At 32.7% G+C, this 22218-nt stretch overlaps 1 protein-coding gene and 1 long non-coding RNA gene across 28 annotated transcripts in view; one reads left to right on the plus strand and one right to left on the minus strand.

The window, feature by feature from the left end:
• The window catches only part of LOC127730361 (unconventional myosin-Ia-like), a 102499-nt gene that overhangs the window by 76881 nt on the left and 3400 nt on the right, over positions 1-22218 (plus strand). For all 4 annotated transcript variants that reach the window (XM_052238732.1, XM_052238731.1, XM_052238734.1 and 1 more), the window contains 6 exons: positions 14884-15045; positions 17658-17789; positions 18447-18553; positions 19153-19288; positions 19820-19972; positions 21697-21833. In XM_052238732.1, the coding sequence (XP_052094692.1) occupies positions 14884-15045; positions 17658-17789; positions 18447-18553; positions 19153-19288; positions 19820-19972; positions 21697-21833 (827 nt within the window). The remainder of the gene's footprint in view (positions 1-14883; positions 15046-17657; positions 17790-18446; positions 18554-19152; positions 19289-19819; positions 19973-21696; positions 21834-22218) is intronic.
• LOC127730375 (uncharacterized) lies at positions 15052-17093 on the minus strand. 24 transcript variants are annotated; one of them, XR_007995078.1, is made up of 8 exons: positions 16921-17093; positions 16767-16854; positions 16586-16678; positions 16371-16453; positions 16261-16304; positions 16080-16172; positions 15999-16037; positions 15052-15932 (listed from the first exon to the last, which is right to left on the minus strand). It is a non-coding gene; the product is annotated as an uncharacterized LOC127730375 (long non-coding RNA). The 24 variants fall into 24 exon arrangements; XR_007995066.1 differs by having other exon boundaries at positions 16261-16326; positions 16371-16436; positions 16569-16678; XR_007995083.1 differs by having other exon boundaries at positions 16415-16458; positions 16569-16678.

Genomic DNA, 22218 nt, shown 5'->3' on the forward strand with positions numbered 1-22218 from the left:
GGGTGCCTCATGTGGAGTAGACATATAATAGAAAAGAAAGGATATGGGTTATCCATCCATGACACAAAATCAGTACATGCACAGCAAAAAAAAACAAAACACAAAAAGCAAAGAAACAGTGATTTAATTGCTGTTCTTTATCTCAAAGACACAGTGAGGCCCTTCAACACAGAGCAAAAAAAACTCTCACTTCACAAGTTTAAGACGGCTCCTTTGCCACGGTTTGAGTGGAATTATTTGCAAACTGATTATCAAGCCACAACTTTGAATTGAAGAGCCATACCATCCAGGAGCATTTAATATTGCTATTAAAGAGGAGTTTGTTTTGTTCAACATTTCTTTTTCAGTGATTGTTGTTTGTTCCTGTGGGTCTTGTTTTTCTTGTGTTTGGCATAAAAAAAATACTGATTTTATACATTTAATCTAGACTGTTAACTAATGAGAAAAGATCTACAAATAATTAAAGGTCACATGAAACAGTTATTTAGTAACCTTTGGTGACACTTACCATACCTTTGATGAGGTATTACTTAAAGTAATTTGAAAAAAACATTTCTTGAATAAATATGACAATAAGTTTGAAATAAGAAAAGAACAGGAAAAAACATTAAACCTGAAGTCAAGGGTCTGGAAATGCTCATATCTGTCAGACGTAACCTAATTTGAAAGCTAAGTGACTGAAATGGTAGATTGGGATTTAGGTCGCAAAATTTTTTTTACAGAAATAATTTTGGTCATTTCATTGAGATCTTTTTTTTTGGTTATTTCATTTCTCAAAATTAAAAGTAGCGTGGTCAATTCCAGAGAAAGTTATCAGGAATAAAACCATTAATTCTTAGCCCCATTGCTTTCTATGTTAAATTCTACAATTTCAAGCATTAATGGCTACTTTGTTTTAAGTTCAAATAAAGGGACAGTCCTTTCATGTCAAAACTATACCTTATATATAATGCTCAAATATAATGGCCTTTCATATCATTAAGTATAAAGTAAATTGGGTGCCTCATGTGGAGTACACATATAATAGATATATAAATAATATATTCATATGAGCATTTCCAGACCCTTGACTTCAGGTCATTAAAGATTGCAGATTTTGGCTTTAATATTGATTCACTTATAGGGTCTTTGCATCGGAATTAAACATATTTATTCTAAAACCAGTTGTTGGCATGACACGGGTTATGTTCTTCTCATATATTTTATGATGGTATAATACTAAACCCCTAGCAGGAGGGATTGTGCCTGATATTCATATGATGAAGACATAATCTTTCAATCAGTTTAATTGAGGTCTGGAGCTGGCTTGTCAGTAACTGCTAGTAGTCTGTTGTTATTTATATATTATTGTCATTTTGTTTATTTTCTTTTGTTTCCTATTCTGACATCAGACTCAGACTTCTCTTAAACTGAGTTTTACTGGCGTACTGTTGTACGTTTGTTTTTTCTACATTGGCTAGAGGTATAGGGGGAGGGTTGAGATATCAAAAAACATGTTTAAGCCCGCCGCATTTTTGCGCCTGTCCCAAGTCGGGAGCCTCTGGCCTTTGTTAGTCTTGTATCATTTTTAATTTTAGTTTCTTAGTGCGGGAGTTTCTCGCTGCATTCAAGACCCATTGGTGGCCTTCGGCTGTTGTCTGCTCTATGGTCGGGTTGTTGTCTCTTTTACACATTCCCCATTCTCAATTTTACTTATCCTGACTTGTGCTGAAAAATTCAACATACCTTTAATTGCATATTAGACCATACTGGTTCCCGGAAGTTTGATAGTACAAAAACAGGTACTTCTGATCTGAACAACAGGGCAAATGTGCCCTCCTATTATAATTTTATATACTTTTTGTCAAGCCTTTGACTTTTGTGGGAAAAGCGAGACATAGCGATCCTACATTTTGTCGTCAGCGTTGTCGTCGTCGGAGGCGTCCACAAATATTCACTCTGTGGTTAAAGGTTTTGAAATTTCAATAACTTTCTTAAACTATCCTGGATTTCTACCAAACTTGGACAGAAGCTCGTTTATGATCATAAGATAATATCCAAAAGAAAATTTTGTAAAAAGAAAATTCCATTTTTTCTGTATTTTACTTATAAATGGACTTAGTTTTTCTGCCAGGAATCATTACATTCAATCTGTGGTTAAAAATTTTGAAATTTTAATAACTTTCTTAAACTATCCTGGATTTCCACCAAGCTTGGAAAGAAGCTTGTTTATGATCATAAAGATAGTATCCAGAAGTAAATTTTGTAATAAAAAAAAATCATTTTTTCAGTATTTTAATTATAAATGGACTTAGTTTTTCTGCCAGTTAACATTACATTCACTCTGTGGTTAAAGTTTTTTTTAAATTTTAACAACTTTCTTAAACTATCTTGGATTTGTACCAAACTTGGACAGAAGCTTGTTTGTGATTAAAAGCTAGTATCTAGTAGGAAATTTTGTTAAAATTTTGTTCCATTTTTTCCGTATTTTACTTATAAATGGACTTAGTTTTTCTTCCAGTTAACATTACATACAGTCTGCAGTTTAAGTTTTTAAAACATTTATTAGATTCATAAACTATCCTGGATTTTTACCAAACTTGGACAGAAGCTACTTACAATCAAAAGCTAGTATAGAGAGGAATATTTTTATTAATTTTTTTCCTCATTTTTGTTGAGCCTGTGATTAACAGCAAAAGTAGGCGAGACACTGGGTTCCGCGGAACCCTTACGATTTTTTTTATTAGCTCACCGTTCCTTTACCGTTCCAAAGGAACGGTGAGTTTTAGCCATCACTTGGCGTTTGTCGTCGTCGTCGTCCGTCTGGTGTAAACTATTTCAAACATCTTCTCCTCTGAAACTACTGAACCAATTCCAACCAAACTTAAGCTGAATGATCCTTAGGGTATCTAGAATAAAGTTTGTGTTTTATTTTCTATTTCGTCAAAAAACATGGCCGCCATGGCTAAAAATAAAACATAGGGGTAAAATGCAGTTTTTAGCTCACCTGACCTGAAAGGTCAAGTGAGCTTTTCTCATCACTTTGCGTCCGTCGTCCGTCGTCCGTAAACTTTTACAAAAATCTTCTCCTCTGAAACTACTGGGTCAAATTTAACTAAACTTGGTCACAATCATCATTGGGGTATCTAGTTTAAAAAATGTGTCCGGTGATCTGGTCAACCAACCAAGATGGCCGCCATGGCTAAAAATAGAACATAGGGGTAAAATGTTGATTTTGGCTTATATCTCTGAAACCAAAGCATTTAGAGCAAATCTGACATGGGGTAAAATTGTTTATCAGGTCTAGATCTATCTGGCTAAAATTTTCAGATGAATCTGACAACCCGTTGTTGGGTTGCTGCCCCTGAATTGGTAATTTTAAGGAAATTTTGCCGTTTTTGGTTATTATCTTGAATATTATTATAGATAGAGATAAACTGTAAACAGCAATAATGTTCAGCAGAGTAAGATCTACAATTAAGTCAACTTGACCAAAATGGTCAGTTGACCCCTTAAGGAGTTATTGCCCTTTATAATCAATTTTTAACCATTTTTCGTAAATTTTTGTAATCTTTTACAAAATCTTCTCCTCTGAAACTACTAAAACAAATTTAACCAAACTTGTCCACAATCATCATTAGGGTATATAGTTTAAAAAATGTGTCCGATGACCCCGCCCACGAACTAAAATGGCCGACATGGCTAAAAAATAGTACATAGGGTAAAATGCAGTTTTTGGCTCATATCTCTGAAACCAAAGCATTTAGAGCAAATCTGACATGGGGTAAAATTGTTTATCAGGTCAAGATCTATCTGCCCTGAAATTTTCAGACCAATCAGGCAAATCGTTGTTTGTTTGCTGCCCCTGAATTGGTAATTTTAATGAAATTTTGTCGTTTTTATACGACCGCAAAAAAATTTTTGTGGTCGTATATTGGTATGACGTTGGCGTCGTCGTCCGGCGTCGTCGTCGTCGTCGTCGTCGTCCGGCGTCGTCTGGCGTCGTCCGAAGACACATTGGTTTTCGCACTCTAACTTTAGTTTAAGTGAATGGATCTTTATGAAATTTTACCACAAGGTTCAATACCACAAAAGGAAGGTTGGGATTGATTTTGGGGGTTATGGTAATAACAGTAAAGGAATGAGGGGCCAAAAAGGGGCCAAAAATAAGCATTTTTGTAACTTCCAGACATAACTTGTGTGTTAGTGTATGGATCTCTCTGACATTGTACCACAAGGTTCCATATCACTAAAGGAATGCTGGGATTGATTTTGGGGGTAATTGCCTCCAAATTTTAGGAATTAGGGGCAAAAAAAGGGGCAAAAAACAAGCATTTTTCTAGTTTCATGACAATAACTTGTGTGTAAGTGTATGGATCTTTCTGAAATTGTACTACAAGGTTCCATATCACAAAGGGAAAGCTGGGTTTGAGTTTGGGGGTAATTGCCCTAAACGTTTAGGAATTTGGGGCCAAAAAGGGGCCAAAAAACACATTTTTTTCTAGTTTCCAGACAATAACTTGTGTTCAAGTGTATGGATCTCTCTGAAATTGTACTGCAAGGTACCATACCACAAAGGGAAGGCTGGGATTGAGTTTGGGGGTGATGAATCATAATGGGGGTTCAAAAAATTTTGGGGGGGGATTTATTTTTTTTTCCTTTTTTTTATTTTTTTCCTTTTTTGTTTCTTTTAAAATTTTCCATTTTAAGTTGGTTATTTCTGATTTATATTTAAAATCAAATAATAATGATATGGTAGGAGATACACACCAAACAGGATGTGTAAATTATTATATAATAAGTATTGTGCAATAGCAAGAAATTTTCAATTGCACAGTATTGCACAATAGCAAGAAATCTTCAATTGCACAGTATTGCGCAATAGCAAGAAATCTTCAATTGCACAGTATTGCGCAATAGCAAGACATATCCAATAGCACAATATTGCGCAATAGCAAGAAATTGTCAATTGTACAGTATTGCGCAATAGCAAGAAATATTTAATAGCACAGGATTGTGCAAAAGAAGATACTTCCTATAAATTGCTTATTTCTTGACCAATTTCAATGGGGTTTTATTCTTGATTTCATGGGGTTCTTTAATATGCTGAATATAACCGTGTATTTAGTTTTTGGATTTTGGGCCCCGTTTTTAAATTGGTCCACATTGAGGTCCAAAGGGTCCAAAATTAAACTTTGTTTGATTTCATCAAAAATTGAATTATTGGGGTTCTTTGATATGCCGAATCTAACTGTGTATTTAGATTCTTAAATTTTGGTTCCGTTTTCAAATTGGTCTACATTAAGGTCCAAAGGGTCCAAAATTAAACTTAGTTTGATTTTAACAAAAATTGAATTCTTAGGGTTCTTTGATATGCTGAATCTAAACATGTATTTAGATTTTTGATTATGGGCCCAGTTTTCAAGTTGGTCCAAATCGGGGTCCAAAATTAAACTTTGTTTGATTTCAACAAAAATTGAATATATGGGGTTCTTTGATATGCTGAATCTAACCATGTATTTAGATTTTTGATTTTTGGGCCCCGTTATCAACTTTGTCCACATTGAGGTCAAAAGGGTCCAAAATTAAACTTTGTTTGATTTCATCAAAAATTGAATTATTGGGGTTCTTTGATATGCCGAATCTAACCGTGTATTTAGATTCTTAATTTTTGGTTCCGTTTTCAAATTGGTCTACATTAAGGTCCAAAGGGTCCAAAATTAAACTTAGTTTGATTTTAACAAAAATTGAATTCTTAGGGTTCTTTGATATGCTGAATCTAAACATGTATTTAGATTTTTGATTATGGGCCCAGTTTTCAAGTTGGTCCAAATCGGGGTCCAAAATTAAACTTTGTTTGATTTCATCAAAAATTGAATTATTTGGGTTCTTTGATATGCCGAATCTAACCGTGTATTTAGATTCTTAATTTTTGGTTCCGTTTTCAAATTGGTCTACATTAAGGTCCAAAGGGTCCAAAATTAAACTTAGTTTGATTTTAACAAAAATTGAATTCTTAGGGTTCTTTGATATGCTGAATCTAAACATGTATTTAGATTTTTGATTATGGGCCCAGTTTTCAAGTTGGTCCAAATCGGGGTCCAAAATTAAACTTTGTTTGATTTCAACAAAAATTGAATATATGGGGTTCTTTGATATGCTGAATCTAACCATGTATTTAGATTTTTGATTTTTGGGCCCCATTATCAACTTTGTCCACATTGAGGTCAAAAGGGTCCAAAATTAAACTTTTGTTTGATTTCATCAAAAATTGAATTCTTGGGGTTCTTTGATATGCTGAATCTAACCATGTATTTAGATTTTGGATATTGGACCATAATAGGTGAATGTCCAATTTAAAATTTTTAAGTTCTTAGACCACATTCAATCTGTGTTAGAAACCTATGCTGTGTCAAATATTTAATCACAATCCAAATCCAAAGCTGTATCAAGCTTGAATGTTGTGTCCATACTTCCCCCAACTGTTCAGGGTTCGACCTCTGCGGTCGTATCAAGCTGCGCCCTGCGGAGCATTTTATTGGTTATTATCTTGAATATTATTATAGATAGAGATAAACTGTAAACAGCAATAATGTTCAGCAAAGTAAGATCTACAATTAAGTCAACTTGACCAAAATGGTCAGTTGACCCCTTAAGGAGTTATTGCCCTTTATAGTCAATTTTTAACCATTTTTCGTAAATTTTTGTAATCTTTTACAAAAATCTTCTCCTCTGAAACTACTAAAACAAATTTAACCAAACTTTTACACAATCATCATTAGGGTATATAGTTTAAAAAATGTGTCCGATGACCCCTCCGGCGAACCAAGATGGCCGACATGGCTAAAAATAGAACATAGGGGTAAAATGTAGATTTTGGCTTATATCTCTGAAACCAAAGCATTTAGAGTAAATCTTACATTGTGTAAAACTGATTATCAGGTCAAGATCTATCTGTCCTGAAATTTTCAGACCAATCAGGCAACACGTTGTTGGGTTGCTGCCCCTGAATTGGTAATTTTAAGAAAATTTTGCAGCTTTTGGTTATTATCTTGAATATTATTATAGATAGAGATAAACTGTAAACAGCAATAATGTACAGCAAAGTAAGATCTACAAATAAGTCAACATTACCAAAATTGTCAATTGACCCCTTAAGGAGTTATTGCCCTTTATAGTCAATTTTTTACAATTTTTTCATAAATTTTGTAAATTTTGTAAATTTTTACAAAATATTTTCCACTATAACTACTGGGCCAAGTTCATTATAGATAGAGATAATTGTAAGCAGCAAGAATGTTCAGTAAAGTAAGATCTACAAACACATCACCATCACCAAAACACAATTTTGTCATGAATCCATCTTTGTCCTTTGTTTAATATGCACATATACCAAGGTGAGCGACACAGGCTCTTTAGAGCCTCTAGTTTCTTATATCTCAAAAACCAAAGCAGTTAGAGCAAATCTGACATGGGGTAAAAGTGTTTAGAAGGAAAAGTTCTATCAGCCCTGAAATTTTTCAGATGAATCTAATAACCCATTGTTGGGTTGCTGCCACTAAATTGGTAGTTTTAAGGAAAAATTCAACATACCTTTAATTGCATATTAGACCGTACTGGTTAACAGAAGTTTGATAGTACAAAAACAGGTACTTCTGATCTGAACAACAGGGAAAATGTGCCCTCCTGTTATAATTTTATATACTTTTTGTCAAGCCTTTGACTTTTGTGGAAAAAGCGAGACATAGCGATCCTACATTTTGTCGTTTATCAGCCCTGAAATTTTTCAAATGAATCTAATAACCCATTGTTGGGTTGCTGCCACTAAATTGATAATTTTAAGGAAAAATTCAACATACCTTTAATTGCTGCCACAAAATTGGTAATTTTAAGGAAATTTTGCAGTTTTTATACGACTGCAAAAAAAATTTTTGGGATCGTATAATGGGATGATGTCGTCTACGTCGTCTACGTCATCTGCGTTGTCGTCCGAAGACACATTGGTTTTTTTTTTGGACAATAACTTTAGTTTAAGTTAATGGATCTCTATGAAATTTTTTAAGAAGGTTCAATACCGCAAAAGGAAAGTTGGGATTGATTTTGGGGATGATGGTCCCAACCGTTGAGGAATTAGGGGCCCAAAACAAACATTTTTCTAGTTTCAGGATAATAGCTTAAGACGAGTGACATTAACCATAAAATTTTATTTTTAAAGCACCCACCTAACATACGGCTAAATCATATACCATTCGAAAGCACATCATCTGCACTACCTTTTTTGCCCGGTCGTCAAAAACTCGTATGGTGCAGTTTCTGTCAAATTACAACGAAAGGTCAAGGACAGAAAACTTCTAATTTTACAAGAAGTCAGCATTTTTTTGCATATTCTGTCTTCTGAATAATGACATTTTGGATGGACATATGGAAATCTGTTAGAACAGATGTTAATAGCAACTTATCAAAAGCACTTTGAAATATTAATGTCGGATTTTTGATAAATAGCGCTGTTTTCCAGAAATTCCATTGAAAATGACAAAAATGCATGAAAATCAAATTTTATGTCTGTGATTCAACTGTTATTCACCATAAAACAAAATAACATATTTTAGTTAGTGCTAAGGATGTTTTTGACATCATTTAATTACTGCAATTACGCTTCTTGTTAATTAAACAGCCAATTATAACAACCATGCAGTTGCCCAAAATACCGCCATCTGCAAAAAATTGCTTTTTTAGCTGTTCTTTGTTAAAACAATTTGTATGTAGTTGATATTATGTTGAAAAACACAAATTTTAAAACTGCAAAAATGTTAAAGGATAGAATACACAGAAAATTCGTGCATATAGGGAAAAGTTTGGGAGCGAAACTTTGATAATTCAATATTTGTATGTTTTCTTGGTTGCTTATACTGCATCTTGCATTGAATTAGGAAGTGAAAACTATTATAAGCTAGCCACTGAAATGTTCTTCATGCCTGGCCAATATATTTAATCCTATCCAACTACGTAATTTCTTGTAAATAAATTGAGACCCTCGCAATTATATTTACTTACATTAATTTTTGAATTGGGAAATCTAGCAATTCGCAATAACAATATATACATTTCCATTAATCAAATTTACTCCCTGAATAGTTTACATATAAATACATTTTAATATAAAGATGATTGATTGATTGTTGGTGTTTGACGCAATTTTCAGTTTAGCACTTTTGGCTTCTAAAGTATTTTGCGGCAATCAGTTTTAAATGGTTTAGGCCCATGGAATGCCCAAGGAACCACCGACCTTCAGCAGGAAAACTGGCAATCCCCATCAACAATACATTAGTTATAGCTATTAGTATCAAGGACGAAGTTACTGTGTAGGTGTCACAACACAAATATACCAATCAGCATTGATCACCTTTTGTAAAAGTAAGCAACCTCTAACCAAACACAGCCGTGTTAATGTTGATGTTTACTTCAGCTAAATGTTACAAGTAAAGTTTCCTAATAGAAACAAAAATATAAATGCATTTGAACCACTTTTATTTCAAATTTAATTGGCCATGATTTTGCATTCAAATTTCAATGTAGATTTGCCACATAATATTTTCATTTCAGGCATTTAAAAAAAAAGAGCACGATCTACTATTTTAGTAGATCATCTATTAAGCATTGGTTGATCATTGGCATATTAAAGATAGGACATGTATATTAAGAATACATATAGTTAAAATGAAGTTATTTTATTCTAAAATATCTATACAATTGTGAGAAATGAAAAAATTGTGGTTGAATTTATCCAGTTTTTGTCGAGCCTGCGACTTTTGTCACAGAAAGCTCGACATAGGGATAGCGATCCGGCGGCGGCGGCGGCGTTAGCTAACTTCTTAAAAGCTTTATATTTTAGAAGATGGAAGACCTGGATGCTTCATACTTTGTATATGGATGCCTCATGTTACGAAGTTTCCGTCAGTCACATGTCCAATGTCCTTGACCTCATTTTCATGGTTCAGTGACTACTTGAAAAAAAAGTTCAGATTTTTTGTAATGTTAAATTCTCTCTTATTATAAGTAATAGGATAACTATATTTAGTATGTGCGTACCTTGCAAGGTCCTCATGCCCGTCAGACAGTTTTCACTTGACCTCAACCTCATTTCATGGATCAGTGAACAAGGTTAAGTTTTCGTGGTCAAGTCCATATCTCAGATACTATAAGCAATAGGTCTAGTATATTCGGTGTATGGAAGGACTGTAAGGTGTACATGTCCAACTGGCAGGTGTCATCTGACCTTGACCTCATTTTCATGGTTCAGTGGTTATAGTTAAGTTTTTGTGTTTTGGTCTGTTTTTCTTATACTGTATGCAATAGGTCTACTATATTTGATGTATGGAATGATTGTAAGGTGTACATGTCTAGCTGGCAGGTGTCATCTGACCTTGACCTCATTTTCATGGTTCAGTGGTCAAAGTTAAGTTTTTGAGTTTTGGTCTTTCTTTCTAATACTGCATGCAATAGGTCAGCTATATTTGGTGTATGGAATGATTGTAAGGTGTACATGTCTAGCTGGCAGGTGTCATCTTACCTTGACCTCATTTTCATGGTTCAGTGGTCAAAGTTAAGTTTTTGAGTTTTGGTCTTTTTTTCTAATACTATATGCAATAGTTCAACTATATTTGGTGTATGGAAATATTTTATGATCTATATGTCAGTTACGCAGGTTTTATTTGACCTTGACCTCATTTTCAAGGTTCATTGCTCAGTGTTAAGTTTTTGTGTTTTCGTCTGTTTTTCTTAAACTTTAAGCAATAGGTCAACTATATTTGTTGTATGGAAGAATTGTTAGCTGTACATGCCTGCCTAGCATGGTTCATCTGACCTTGACCTCATTTTCATGGTTCATTGGTCAATGTTTAGTTTACTTGGTTAATGTTAAGTTTATGTGACAGTTGTAATAAAGCTTTATATTTAGGACTATCAACATAATATCAATGATTAGTAAAGAAGGCGAGACATTTCAGCGTGTGCACTCTTGTTTTAATTGGTTTAATGTCATCTGATCTTAAATTATGTTCGTGGATATTTATTGTGCACTGAGCCCTCTGTTATTGAACTGACAGCGACTTTTTGCGATTTTCTCACTTTATTTTCATATTTTTCAGTTCAAGTTTCTAATGGTGCGAAGATCTCACAACCATAATAAGTGAGATAAATTGACATGAAAAAAAAACGTACAAAATTTTATGTATAAGTGTTAAAAACATGGGTTAAAACAATCTGACTAAAAGTAAGATCAATCACGACTCGCCTGCTCATATATCACATGAGAATAACGAAATCAGAGAACTACATTTTAATAAGATTAGGGTCAACTTAATGAGATAGCTTGAAAGCAGGTATGTTCTGGTAAATTTAAAGCGATTACTGTTTTTAGCGCTATTTGAATATTTCTATTATGAAACAAATCCCTTCATGTATAACCTCCATATGTGCACTTTGAACAAGATGCAGTTTAGACCTTTGACCTTGATTTAACGAAAATTGCACCGTACGAATTATTGACGACAGGGCAAAAATGAAAGTACAGGTAATAAGCTTTCGAATGATATATAATATAGCCGTATGTTAGGTGGGTGCATTAAAGTTGTTAACTAAGCCTCTTTTTGAAAATTGTCACTCGCCTACTTGTGTATAAGTATTTCGATTGCTCTGAAATTGTACAACAATGTTTAATACCACAAGTAGAAGGTTGGGATTCATATTAGGGGTTATGGGGCAAACAGTTTAGGAATTAAGGGCCTAAAAGGGTCCAAAAACAACAATTTTTGTAGTTTCCAGACAATAACTTGTGTGTAAGTGTATGGATCTCTCTGATATTGTACCATAAGGTTCCATATCACAAAGGGAAGGTTGGGATTGAGTTTGGGGGTAATTGCCTCAACATGTAGGAATAAGGGGCCAAAAAAGGGCCAAAAACATGCATTATTCTAGTTTCCAAACCATCACTTGTGTTAGATGTGTATGGATCTCTCTGAAATTGTACTACAAGGTTCCATACTACAAAGGAAAGAATTGGATTGAGTCTTTGGGTAATTGCTCCAATGGGGGATTCCAAAAGTCGTGGGGGGGGTTTCAAATTTTTTTAAGGAATTCATATTTTTTTCAAAAATTTTCAAACTTCAAATTTTGTAAAATTTCAAGAAGTAATCTTCAATTGCACAGTATTGCGCAATAGATTTGTAAGATCTTTTACCACATTTATTTTGTGTCAGAAACCTATATTATGTCAAAAATTTGATCACAATCAAAATTCAGACAGTATCAAGCTTGAATATTATATCCAAATTTGCCCCAACTGTTCAGGGTTCGACCTCTGCGGTCGTATCAGGCTGCACTCAGCGAAGCATTTTATTGGTTAATATCTTGAATAGTATTAATGATAAAGATAAACTGTAAACAGCAAATATGTTTAACAAAGTAAGATCTACAAATAAGTTTATATGACCAAAATTGTCAATTGACCCCTTAAAGAGTTATTGCCCTTTAAGGACAATTTTACACAATTTGTTTATCATGTTTTCTAACTTTAAAAAATCTTCTCCTCTGAAACCACTGAACCAATTCCAACCAAACTTAAGCTGAATGATCCTTAGTGTATCTAGAATAAAGTTTGTGTTTACTTTTCTGTTTCGTCAAAAAACATGGCCACCATGGCTAAAAATAGAACATAGGGGTAAAATGCAGTTTTTGGCTTATATCCAAAAAACCAAAGGAGTTAGAAAAAATCTGACATGGGGTAAAAGTGTGAAGTTTTATCAGCCCTGAAATTTTCAGATGAATCTAATAACCCATTGTTGGGTTGCTGCCACTAAATTGGTAATTTTAAGGAAATTTTGCAGTTTTTGTTTATTATCTTGAATAGTATTAATGATAAAGATAAACTGTAAACAGCAAATATGTTCATCAATGTAAGATCTACAAATAAGTTTATATGACCAAAATTTTCAATTGATCCCTTAAAGAGTTATTGCCATTTAAGGAAAATTTTACACAATTTGTTTATCATGTTTTCTAACTTTAAAAAATCTTCTCCTCTGAAACCACTGAACCAATTCCAACCAAACTTAAGCTGAATGATCCTCATGGTATCTAGAATAAAGTTTGTGTTTTATTTTCTGTTTTGTCAAAAAACATGGCCACCATGGCTAAAATTAGAATATAGGGGTAAAATGCAGTTTTTGGCTAATATATCTCAAACACTTCAGCAATTTGATTAAATCTGATGAGAGGTTAAAATGTTTATTAGGCCAAGTTCTATCAGCCATCAAATTTTCAGACGAATCTAACAGTCCATTGTTGGGTTGCTGCCATTAAATTGGTAATTTTAAGGAATTTTGCAGTTTTTGGTTTAATATTATCTTGAATATTATTAATGATAAAGATAAACTGTGAACAGCAAAAATGTTCAGCAAAGTAAGATCTACAAATAAGTTAATATGACCAAAATTGTCAAATGTGTCCTTAAGGAGTTATTGCCCTTTAAAGACAATTTTTCACAATTTGTTCATCTAGTGCTTACTTTAAAAAATCTTCTCCTTTGAAACTGCTGAATCAATTTCAGCCAAACTTGGGCTGAATGAGTTTCAGAGTATCTAGTATAAATTTTGTATTTTATTTTCTTGTATGTCAAGAAACATAGCCACTATGGCTAAAATGGAACATAGGGGTTAAATGCATTTTTTGCTTTTGAAGAAAATATGACAGATACAAAGAACATTAAAATGGCATTTTTAAACCACTCATTAATATGTTTTGAAAAGCAAAAATAATCATTGATGAAAGATTTAAGCAAAAAATTACAGGTGAGCGGTTCAGGCTCTTGAGAGCCTCTTGCTATTCAAAAGAAACTTTTAACAAGAGTTCTATAGTGATCCCAAGTCCCCAAGCTTTCATTTGATACCAAAACTACCCAAATATTTCACCTATTGACAAAGATACAGCTATACGTAGGAACTAATTAGTGGTTCTATACCTATAAGTCAATAAAATCTTTTCAATTCTAAACTGTTGCATTCTTGAATGTTTTTAGAAAAATGGAAAGAAATATCATGAAGTAAATGCGATGAAACTGTCAAAATCCCGATTTTCGTTGATGCCATGAATCTAGTATGAATTGGATAGTTTGAAAATATAAACCCCAACTTTTAAGTCATCTCCAAATGACCGAAATGGGTGAAAAAATTTCTGGATCCTTGCCTGTAATCATATTTTATATCTGCATAATCTGAAATATTTGAATTGAAAAGTGTACCTACAAATCTACTGGTTTTCTACTACTAGAGGGGGTGTTTAATGACCTTGACTACCCATGAGGGTCTTGCACGATCAGTACTGGTTTTTGATGAGGAATGTGGACAAATTGTCTTGAAGGTTTATCTTCAAAAACTGAAAAACAGTAAATCAATTGGCATAAAACAGAGATTAGGAAATGTCAGATTTTTAGGTAGCGATCAAAGTAAATCCAGTTTTTGTACGAAAATTATATTTTCACAAATCTAGTAGTGAATTGAGGAAAAAAGGAGAAAATTTTTGCATATCTTTATCCTCAAAATACTATTTAATTTTGACTTGGATTCCCTGACTGTTTGATATAGAGGAAGAAATTTTTTCTGATCAGTTTGCCTTTTGCTTGGCTGTTACTTTATCCAATCATCAACAAAACTCTGCATAGTTTTTCTTGGCCAGCTGTTTGTCAGTCAATGATTTTTTTTATGTGATTAGGAGCTAATAATATTAGTAATGGGTAAGCTATTTTCAGATATACAATATTTTGAAGGCATACTTCAATGGTATGTCATCATATGCAAATTCATGCTTTGCCTGAAATGACTGTTGAACTATTTCATTTGATATTTATAGGCACGTGTGTTACTGAGAAAGCTTAAGAGAGAGAAGCTGGAATTGTGGGCTGTTGGTGTCATTCATAAATATCACAATGGATGGAAAGTTAGGAAAGAATACAGACGTAAATTTAAATCTATAGCTGGACCAAAGATTGTTAAGTTCTTGAGGGTAGCATTGGTAAGTTTCTATATAATAGAAGTTTTAATTGAGATCAATGACTAGACCAAAGATCAGGATGTTCTAAATATTAGCTTTAAAATATTTAACTGAATCCTACATTATGAAAATTAGCCAGAAATACTACGGTATATACATGTATCTATATTCCTAAAACATATTTGACAGTAAAATAAACACTTTTAAACTATAAATGATTTACACCTCCATATTTGGCAATATAAGCAATACTGATACATGTTATATTATATTTAGATGAATGTTACATCACATTATAACCAGTTTACATATACATGACTTCCTTTTCACAGGTACATTCAGGTTAATGAGATGTGCTTACTTTTACATCACATTATGACCAGTTTACATATACATGACTTCCTTTTCACAGGTACATTCAGGTTAATGAGATGTGCTTATTTTTACATCACATTATGACCAGTCCACAGATGCTACACTTCCTTTTCAAGGTCACTTGAATGTTTACATATGAAAGTCGATAATGACCTCCACTTCTTATTTATTGATGAGGTGTTAATCACCTCCGTCATAACTTGACTTGTAATTTCTGGTTTCAGGATAAACATGTTTATTGTTTTTAAACAATTTTTTTTAATTGAAAGATTATATAGATTGATTTTATTGTATTCATAAATGAATATGTAGGTGGGTCAAAATAGGTTTTTTTTTAGATCTGTATCCTTCCACTTTCAACAAAGATACAGAAAAGATAGTGTAATAAAAATCAGTTCAGAAAAATCATTTAACTCTATAATATGGGTATAAAAAAATCACAAGTATAATAAACAGTACTATATATCTAACAATGGAAACAGTTACTGAAAGCAAGCTCAAAATACCTAACCTGCTGATACAAAATACCTAACCTGCTGATACAAAATATCTAACCTGCTGATACAAAATATCTAACCTGCTGATATAAAATATCTAACCTGCTGATACAAAATACCTAACCTGCTGATACAAAATACCTAACCTGCTGATACAAAATACCTAACCTGCTGATACAATACCTAACCTGCTGATACAAAATACCTAACCTGCTGATACAAAATACCTAACCTGCTGATACAAAATACCTAACCTGCTGATACAAAATACCTAACCTGCTGATACAAAATATCTAACCTGCTGATACAAAATACCTAACCTGCTGATACAAAATACCTAACCTGCTGATACAAAATCCATAACCTGCTGATACAAAATACCTAACCTGCTGATACAAAATACCTAACCTGCTGATACAAAATATCTAACCTGCTGATACAAAATACCTAACCTGCTGATACAAAATCCATAACCTGCTGATACAAAATACCTAACCTGCTGATACAAAATATCTAACCTGCTGATACAAAATACCTAACCTGCTGATACAAAATATCTAACCTGCTGATACAAAATCCATAACCTGCTGATACAAAATCCATAACCTGCTGATACAAAATACCTAACCTGCTGATACAAAATATCTAGCCTGATGATACAAAATATCTAACCTGCTGATACAAAATACCTAACCTGCTGATACAAAATACCTAACCTGCTGATACAAAATACCTAACCTGCTGATACAAAATATCTAACCTGCTGATACAAAATACCTAACCTGCTGATACAAAATACCTTACCTGCTGATACAAAATACCTAAACTGCTGATACAAAATATCTAACCTGATGATACAAAATATCTAACCTGCTGATACAAAATACCTAACCTGCTGATACAAAATACCTAACCTGCTGATACAAAATACCTAACCTGCTGATACAAAATACCTAACCTGCTGATACAAAATACCTTACCTGCTGATACAAAATACCTAACCTGCTGATACAAAATATCTAACCTGCTGATACAAAATACCTAACCTGCTGATACAAAATACCTAACCTGCTGATGTATATTTCATACAGTAAATTTATGTAAAAAACATGCCTCACTACACTGTAATATAGGCGTGAGCCTCTAGTTATTTCTGAAGATAGAAAACCTATAGAAAACAAGTTAGGCTTATCTAGTGAACCAACACTTGTATGTTTATACATTGTTATAGATTTATACATATGAACAATGAGATTTGGGTATACATCAGTGAGATAGTAGTATGTTTATACATTGTTATAGATTTATACATATGAACAATGAGATTTGGGTATACATCAGTGAGATAGTAGTATGTTTATACATTGTTATAGATTCATACATATGAACAAAGAGATTTGGGTATACATCAGTGAGATAGTAGTATGTTTATACATTGTTATAGATTCATACATATGAACAAAGAGATTTGGGTATACATCAGTGAGATAGTAGTATGTTTATACATTGTTATAGATTTATACATATAATCAAAGAGATTTGGGTATACATCAGTGAGATAGTAGTATGTTTATACATTGTTATAGATTTATACATATGAACAATGAGATTTGGGTATACATCAGTGAGATAGTAGTATGTTTATACATTGTTATAGATTCATACATATGAACAAAGAGATTTGGGTATACATCTATTGGGTGTTTATAAGACAGGTTTTATTATATATATGTATATAACACAGATTAATGCTTTTTGCAGAAGAAACGGTTCCTGTTACGTGTAAAGTCTAGCCTGCCATCAATGTCACCGTTGGAGAAAACTTGGCCAAAGTGTTCATCTTTATTCTCAACGACATCAGAACAGTTACGAGATATTCACCATAAATGGAGGGTAACTATTATAAAGCTACTGTACTATTGTTTAGACTTGCTGTGTAGAAAAAAAATCCTATAATTTTCTTTCAGTAAGATAATGTTTTTTTTTAATAGTGTGAATATTTTGGTATGTTTCTGTCATACTATTTAATATTTTCAAATAAGAGTAAAGAATAAATATGAACAAATTGAATAACAAAAAAATGTTGTCAAAGTAAAGATTGGATTATTAAAATTTCATTTAATATCAGTTCAAAGTTCCAGTTTTACATATGATAAGGGTATTTGTCAATTTATACTTCACCATAAACTGTACATGAATAGGCTTTTTTTTATATAGGTTATTCCAAAACCAGACACAAATGCAAGATTAATTTATTGGGATTTAGGAAAATGCTGCATACAAAATAATGCTTTCAAAAATCAAAAAACTGTGGCACAATTTTTCACAAATATAAAAACATCACAAAAATATCTGAATTTTCAATATAAAATTGTAGTCAACTTAAAAACACTCAGTCATCAAAGAGACTATTGGAGACATCTTAGGTTATATAACCAGTGAGAATATGATAACATAAACAGATTATTATGCAGCATATCATTTGCTCAAATTAAAAATATGCAAGGCTGTAGTTGGTAAAACTCTGACGATTTGTTATTTGAATTTTAGTGCATGAAATATAGACAGAGATTTGATGAAGCTGAGAGGTACAAGATGAGAGAAAAACTTACTGCCAGCAAACTCTTTAAAGATAGGAAACCTACTTATAGTCAAACGTAAGGTTTTTTAAGACTGTCAGGTTTTCTGTTTACTGGAAATGTTGCCCCACAAGTCATAATGTTGTAAATATACATAATGTACACAGACTGATTTCAATGCTTTTGATATTCTGTTAACTGAGACATGTTTACTGCAGTTGTTTATCTTACATTTTAAACAAGAGTTCATTTAAGAAAAGTAGATTGTAATGAAATTAAAATGCATTAGGAAATTTATTTACAAAATGCAAACTTCAATTATAATGTGACAACATGAAGATTCTGGTACTGCAAATTCAGAAATTATTGCGTGCATTTATTATTGCGATTTTTTGAGAATGGACAAAAATGCGAGATTAATTATTGCGATTTTAAGAAAATCTGCATACAGATACCCGTATGAGATATCGGAATGCGAGTTCTTATTATTGCGATAATCACCAAGTCGCATTATTCGCATTAATAAAAACCTCGCATTAATATCTGAATTTACAGTATCTTAAAATATAGTAACACATTTGAATATGAAATTAAAATTTTATGCTAGAAATATAAAAGGAATTTAGTAGCTGCCTAGTTATATCCAGTAATATATTCTTTTGCTTTGTATTAAACAGTGTATCAGTGCCTTACAAGGGAGACTATCAAAATATTCGACAAAATCCACAATGGCAGAAAATGGCAGATAAAATTCAAGATCATCATATTATATTCTCTCACTTAGTGAAGAAAATCCACAGAGCTAATGGAAAGGTTTGTAAAATCCGTATCGAAGCATTTCGCAGTGCTGTAACAAAACTTGTTGGCATATTTATCTTATAGGCTGTTGACCTTGTATGACAATATTGATACACAATACATTTTGGCTGTTGATATTGTCAATAGAAGGTTAGAAATGGATATGTTGATTATACAGCAATCAAATATTTTTTGCACCAAATTATAGAATAGATTTAAAAAGATCAAAGTAAAGTTTGCAGCATAGTTCTGTATAATTTGTTTGTACTTATATGTGTAATTGTGCTGTGGTTGGCACCTCAGCAATAGGGATTCAAATTTTTTGTCTTTCCTTTTGAGGTTATTATGTGAAAATGGGGGAGACCTTCTCTCATACTCTACTTATATGATGAGGATTAAATAGTTTGTTGACTGGAAGAAAAAACTGTCTATATAATAAAGATTAATCCAATTTGTTAAGATGATATACAAAAACAATTAATTTACTGTGTAGTCATTAACTAAAATACCCTTTTTCTATTTCTACATTTGTGACTTTGTTTTCAGCTTGTAGACCAATTACTAGTAATGACAACAAGATTCATGCATTTCCTTGATCACAGAACCATGATGATAAAATACATGATACCTCTCTCAGAAGTTCAAAGAATCTCAGTCAGTCCCTTCCAGGATTGTGTGGTAGCTATTCACATACAGAAGGTGACTATCACAAGTTTATAGAGTGGAAACTTTTTTCAAGGATAATGTTGACAAAATCCCTGCTCAACTATTTATTTTCTTTTATTCATACAAGTTTATTTTGAAATATAATGATCAATAATACATAAAAAGCATAACAGGAATATTTGACAGTACAGCAGACGACATCAACAGCTTACTCTTATGAGAAAATAAGAGGTCTAAAGAAAGACATACAATACATTGTTCAAATAGCCAAACTTGGTAAAAAATATGGTGGGGTTTAACCAGTTTTAGGTACACACAAATCCCCCCTTAACCATGTCATGAAAATAAAACACATTAAAAAATGTGCTCAGTCCAATTACCAACAGGATGACCACTAACTTAAACAAGTCTTTGTTCCATGTTTTAATGGTGATGTTCAGTCTGTATTGACATTTTGTACTTAATGTAGTTGAAGAGTAAACTGAGATTTAAAAAAAATGACAAATCAAATATTGGTCTTGGAGTATAATGCATCAAAAATAGGGATGATTGTATGGCTGTAGAAGATAACTTATAAACCACAAATATTTGATTTATGTGAGGGATTATGAATGTAAAGCAATTTTTATGCCCCCGCTGTAGCGGAGGGGGCATTAAGTTTTACCCTTGTACGTACGTACGTCCGTACGTCCCAAAGTTGGTTTCAGTTCTCTAACTTTAGTTTGCCTCAACCAAATGTTATGTAACTTATACACAATGCTTATTACCACAAAACACAGATCAAGTTTGAGATTGGGTGCCGTCAAGGTAACGGTTCTTCAGTTATGCCCCTTTATAAACATAAAAATTGCTGAGTTTTTCATTTCCGTTATCTGACTTTAGTTTGCTTCAACCAAATGTTATGAAACTTATACACAATGCTTATTACCACATAATACAGATCAAGTTCGAAATTGGGTGGTGTCACTTTTACCGTTCTTGAGTTATGCCCCTTTATAAACATAAAAATTGCTGAATTTTTCGTTTCCCTTTAACTTTAGTTTGCCTCAACCAAATGTTATGAAATTTATACACAATGCTTATTACCACAAAACTCAGATCCAGTACAAATTTTGGTAGCGTCACTTTTACATTCTTCAGTTATGTCCCTTTATATCTTTATATGATATGCAAGCAGGGGCATCATCTGTGTCCCATGGACACATTCCACATTTTTTTTATTTGATAATGTCATATTTCCAGTATGTTCAGGAACCCTTATAACAGCTCTTTATCAAGAATGGAAAGACTGTTCTAAGACAAAATCAAGCATATTTTTACTTATAGTCAAAATTATATCCTCATTTTACTGGTTTCCCAAACCAACTATTTGATATATCGTTTGACTTGTGCTAGTCCTGTATGTGACTGTAATATTGTTTAATTATTTTCTTATTTCCTTTGATGGATAACTGTTTCAATATAAAAAAGTTGTGAGCAATCATGATAAGAATCAATTGCTACTAAAGTTTAAAAAATAATAAATTTGTGATGCCTTTTCATTTCTATAATAGATAGTCTGTCCCTACTTCTATCAAGCATGGCCTCCATTTTAACTGAAAATAGAAAAACTTGACACTGTCATCAAAGAAATAAATGAAGAAATTCTCCCAAATTTGTAAAAGTCCCATTTCCACCATCTTCATGAAATTGTTCTTTGGACTTAATATTGATCCTATTAATACCTGTCACATAGTTTATGTGCTTTACGTTTTCAGCAACAGAATGGAGACTTGTGGAGTAAGAAAGGAGACTATGTATTTTTGTGTGATCATTTGATAGAACTTGTAGCAAAGTCATATTTAGCCATTGAAAATTCATCATCAAAACCACCAGAAGTTCAGATACAGAATTCGTAAGTACAAAGAACCCATTAGTGGGGATGCTTTATATATTTTATTGGTACAATGTTTTACACCAGTAATAAAGAGCTGCGCCATGAGTGCATGATACGCTCGTCGCTTTTTCAAAGAATAAAGTTCCATAACTCCTCAATGTCATATCAGAAATTTATAAAAAACTAAAGGGAGGTTAATTTAATAGATATAAAATAGTCACCAAAGTTTCCTGAAAACTGCTCAAAGCACTTTTGAGTTTATTGTCCGAAAACTGGATAATCCCCCTTTTTTATGAACAAAATCCCATAACTTGAAAAATCGAAAGGGAGCTTACATCAATAGATATAAACAATTCACCAAAGTTTCAAGAAAACTGCTCAAAGCATTTTTGAGTTATGGTCC

The sequence above is a fragment of the Mytilus californianus genome, unplaced genomic scaffold (genome assembly GCF_021869535.1).
Source record: "Mytilus californianus isolate M0D057914Y unplaced genomic scaffold, xbMytCali1.0.p SCAF_2, whole genome shotgun sequence".
Taxonomy (NCBI): Eukaryota; Metazoa; Mollusca; class Bivalvia; order Mytilida; family Mytilidae; genus Mytilus; species Mytilus californianus.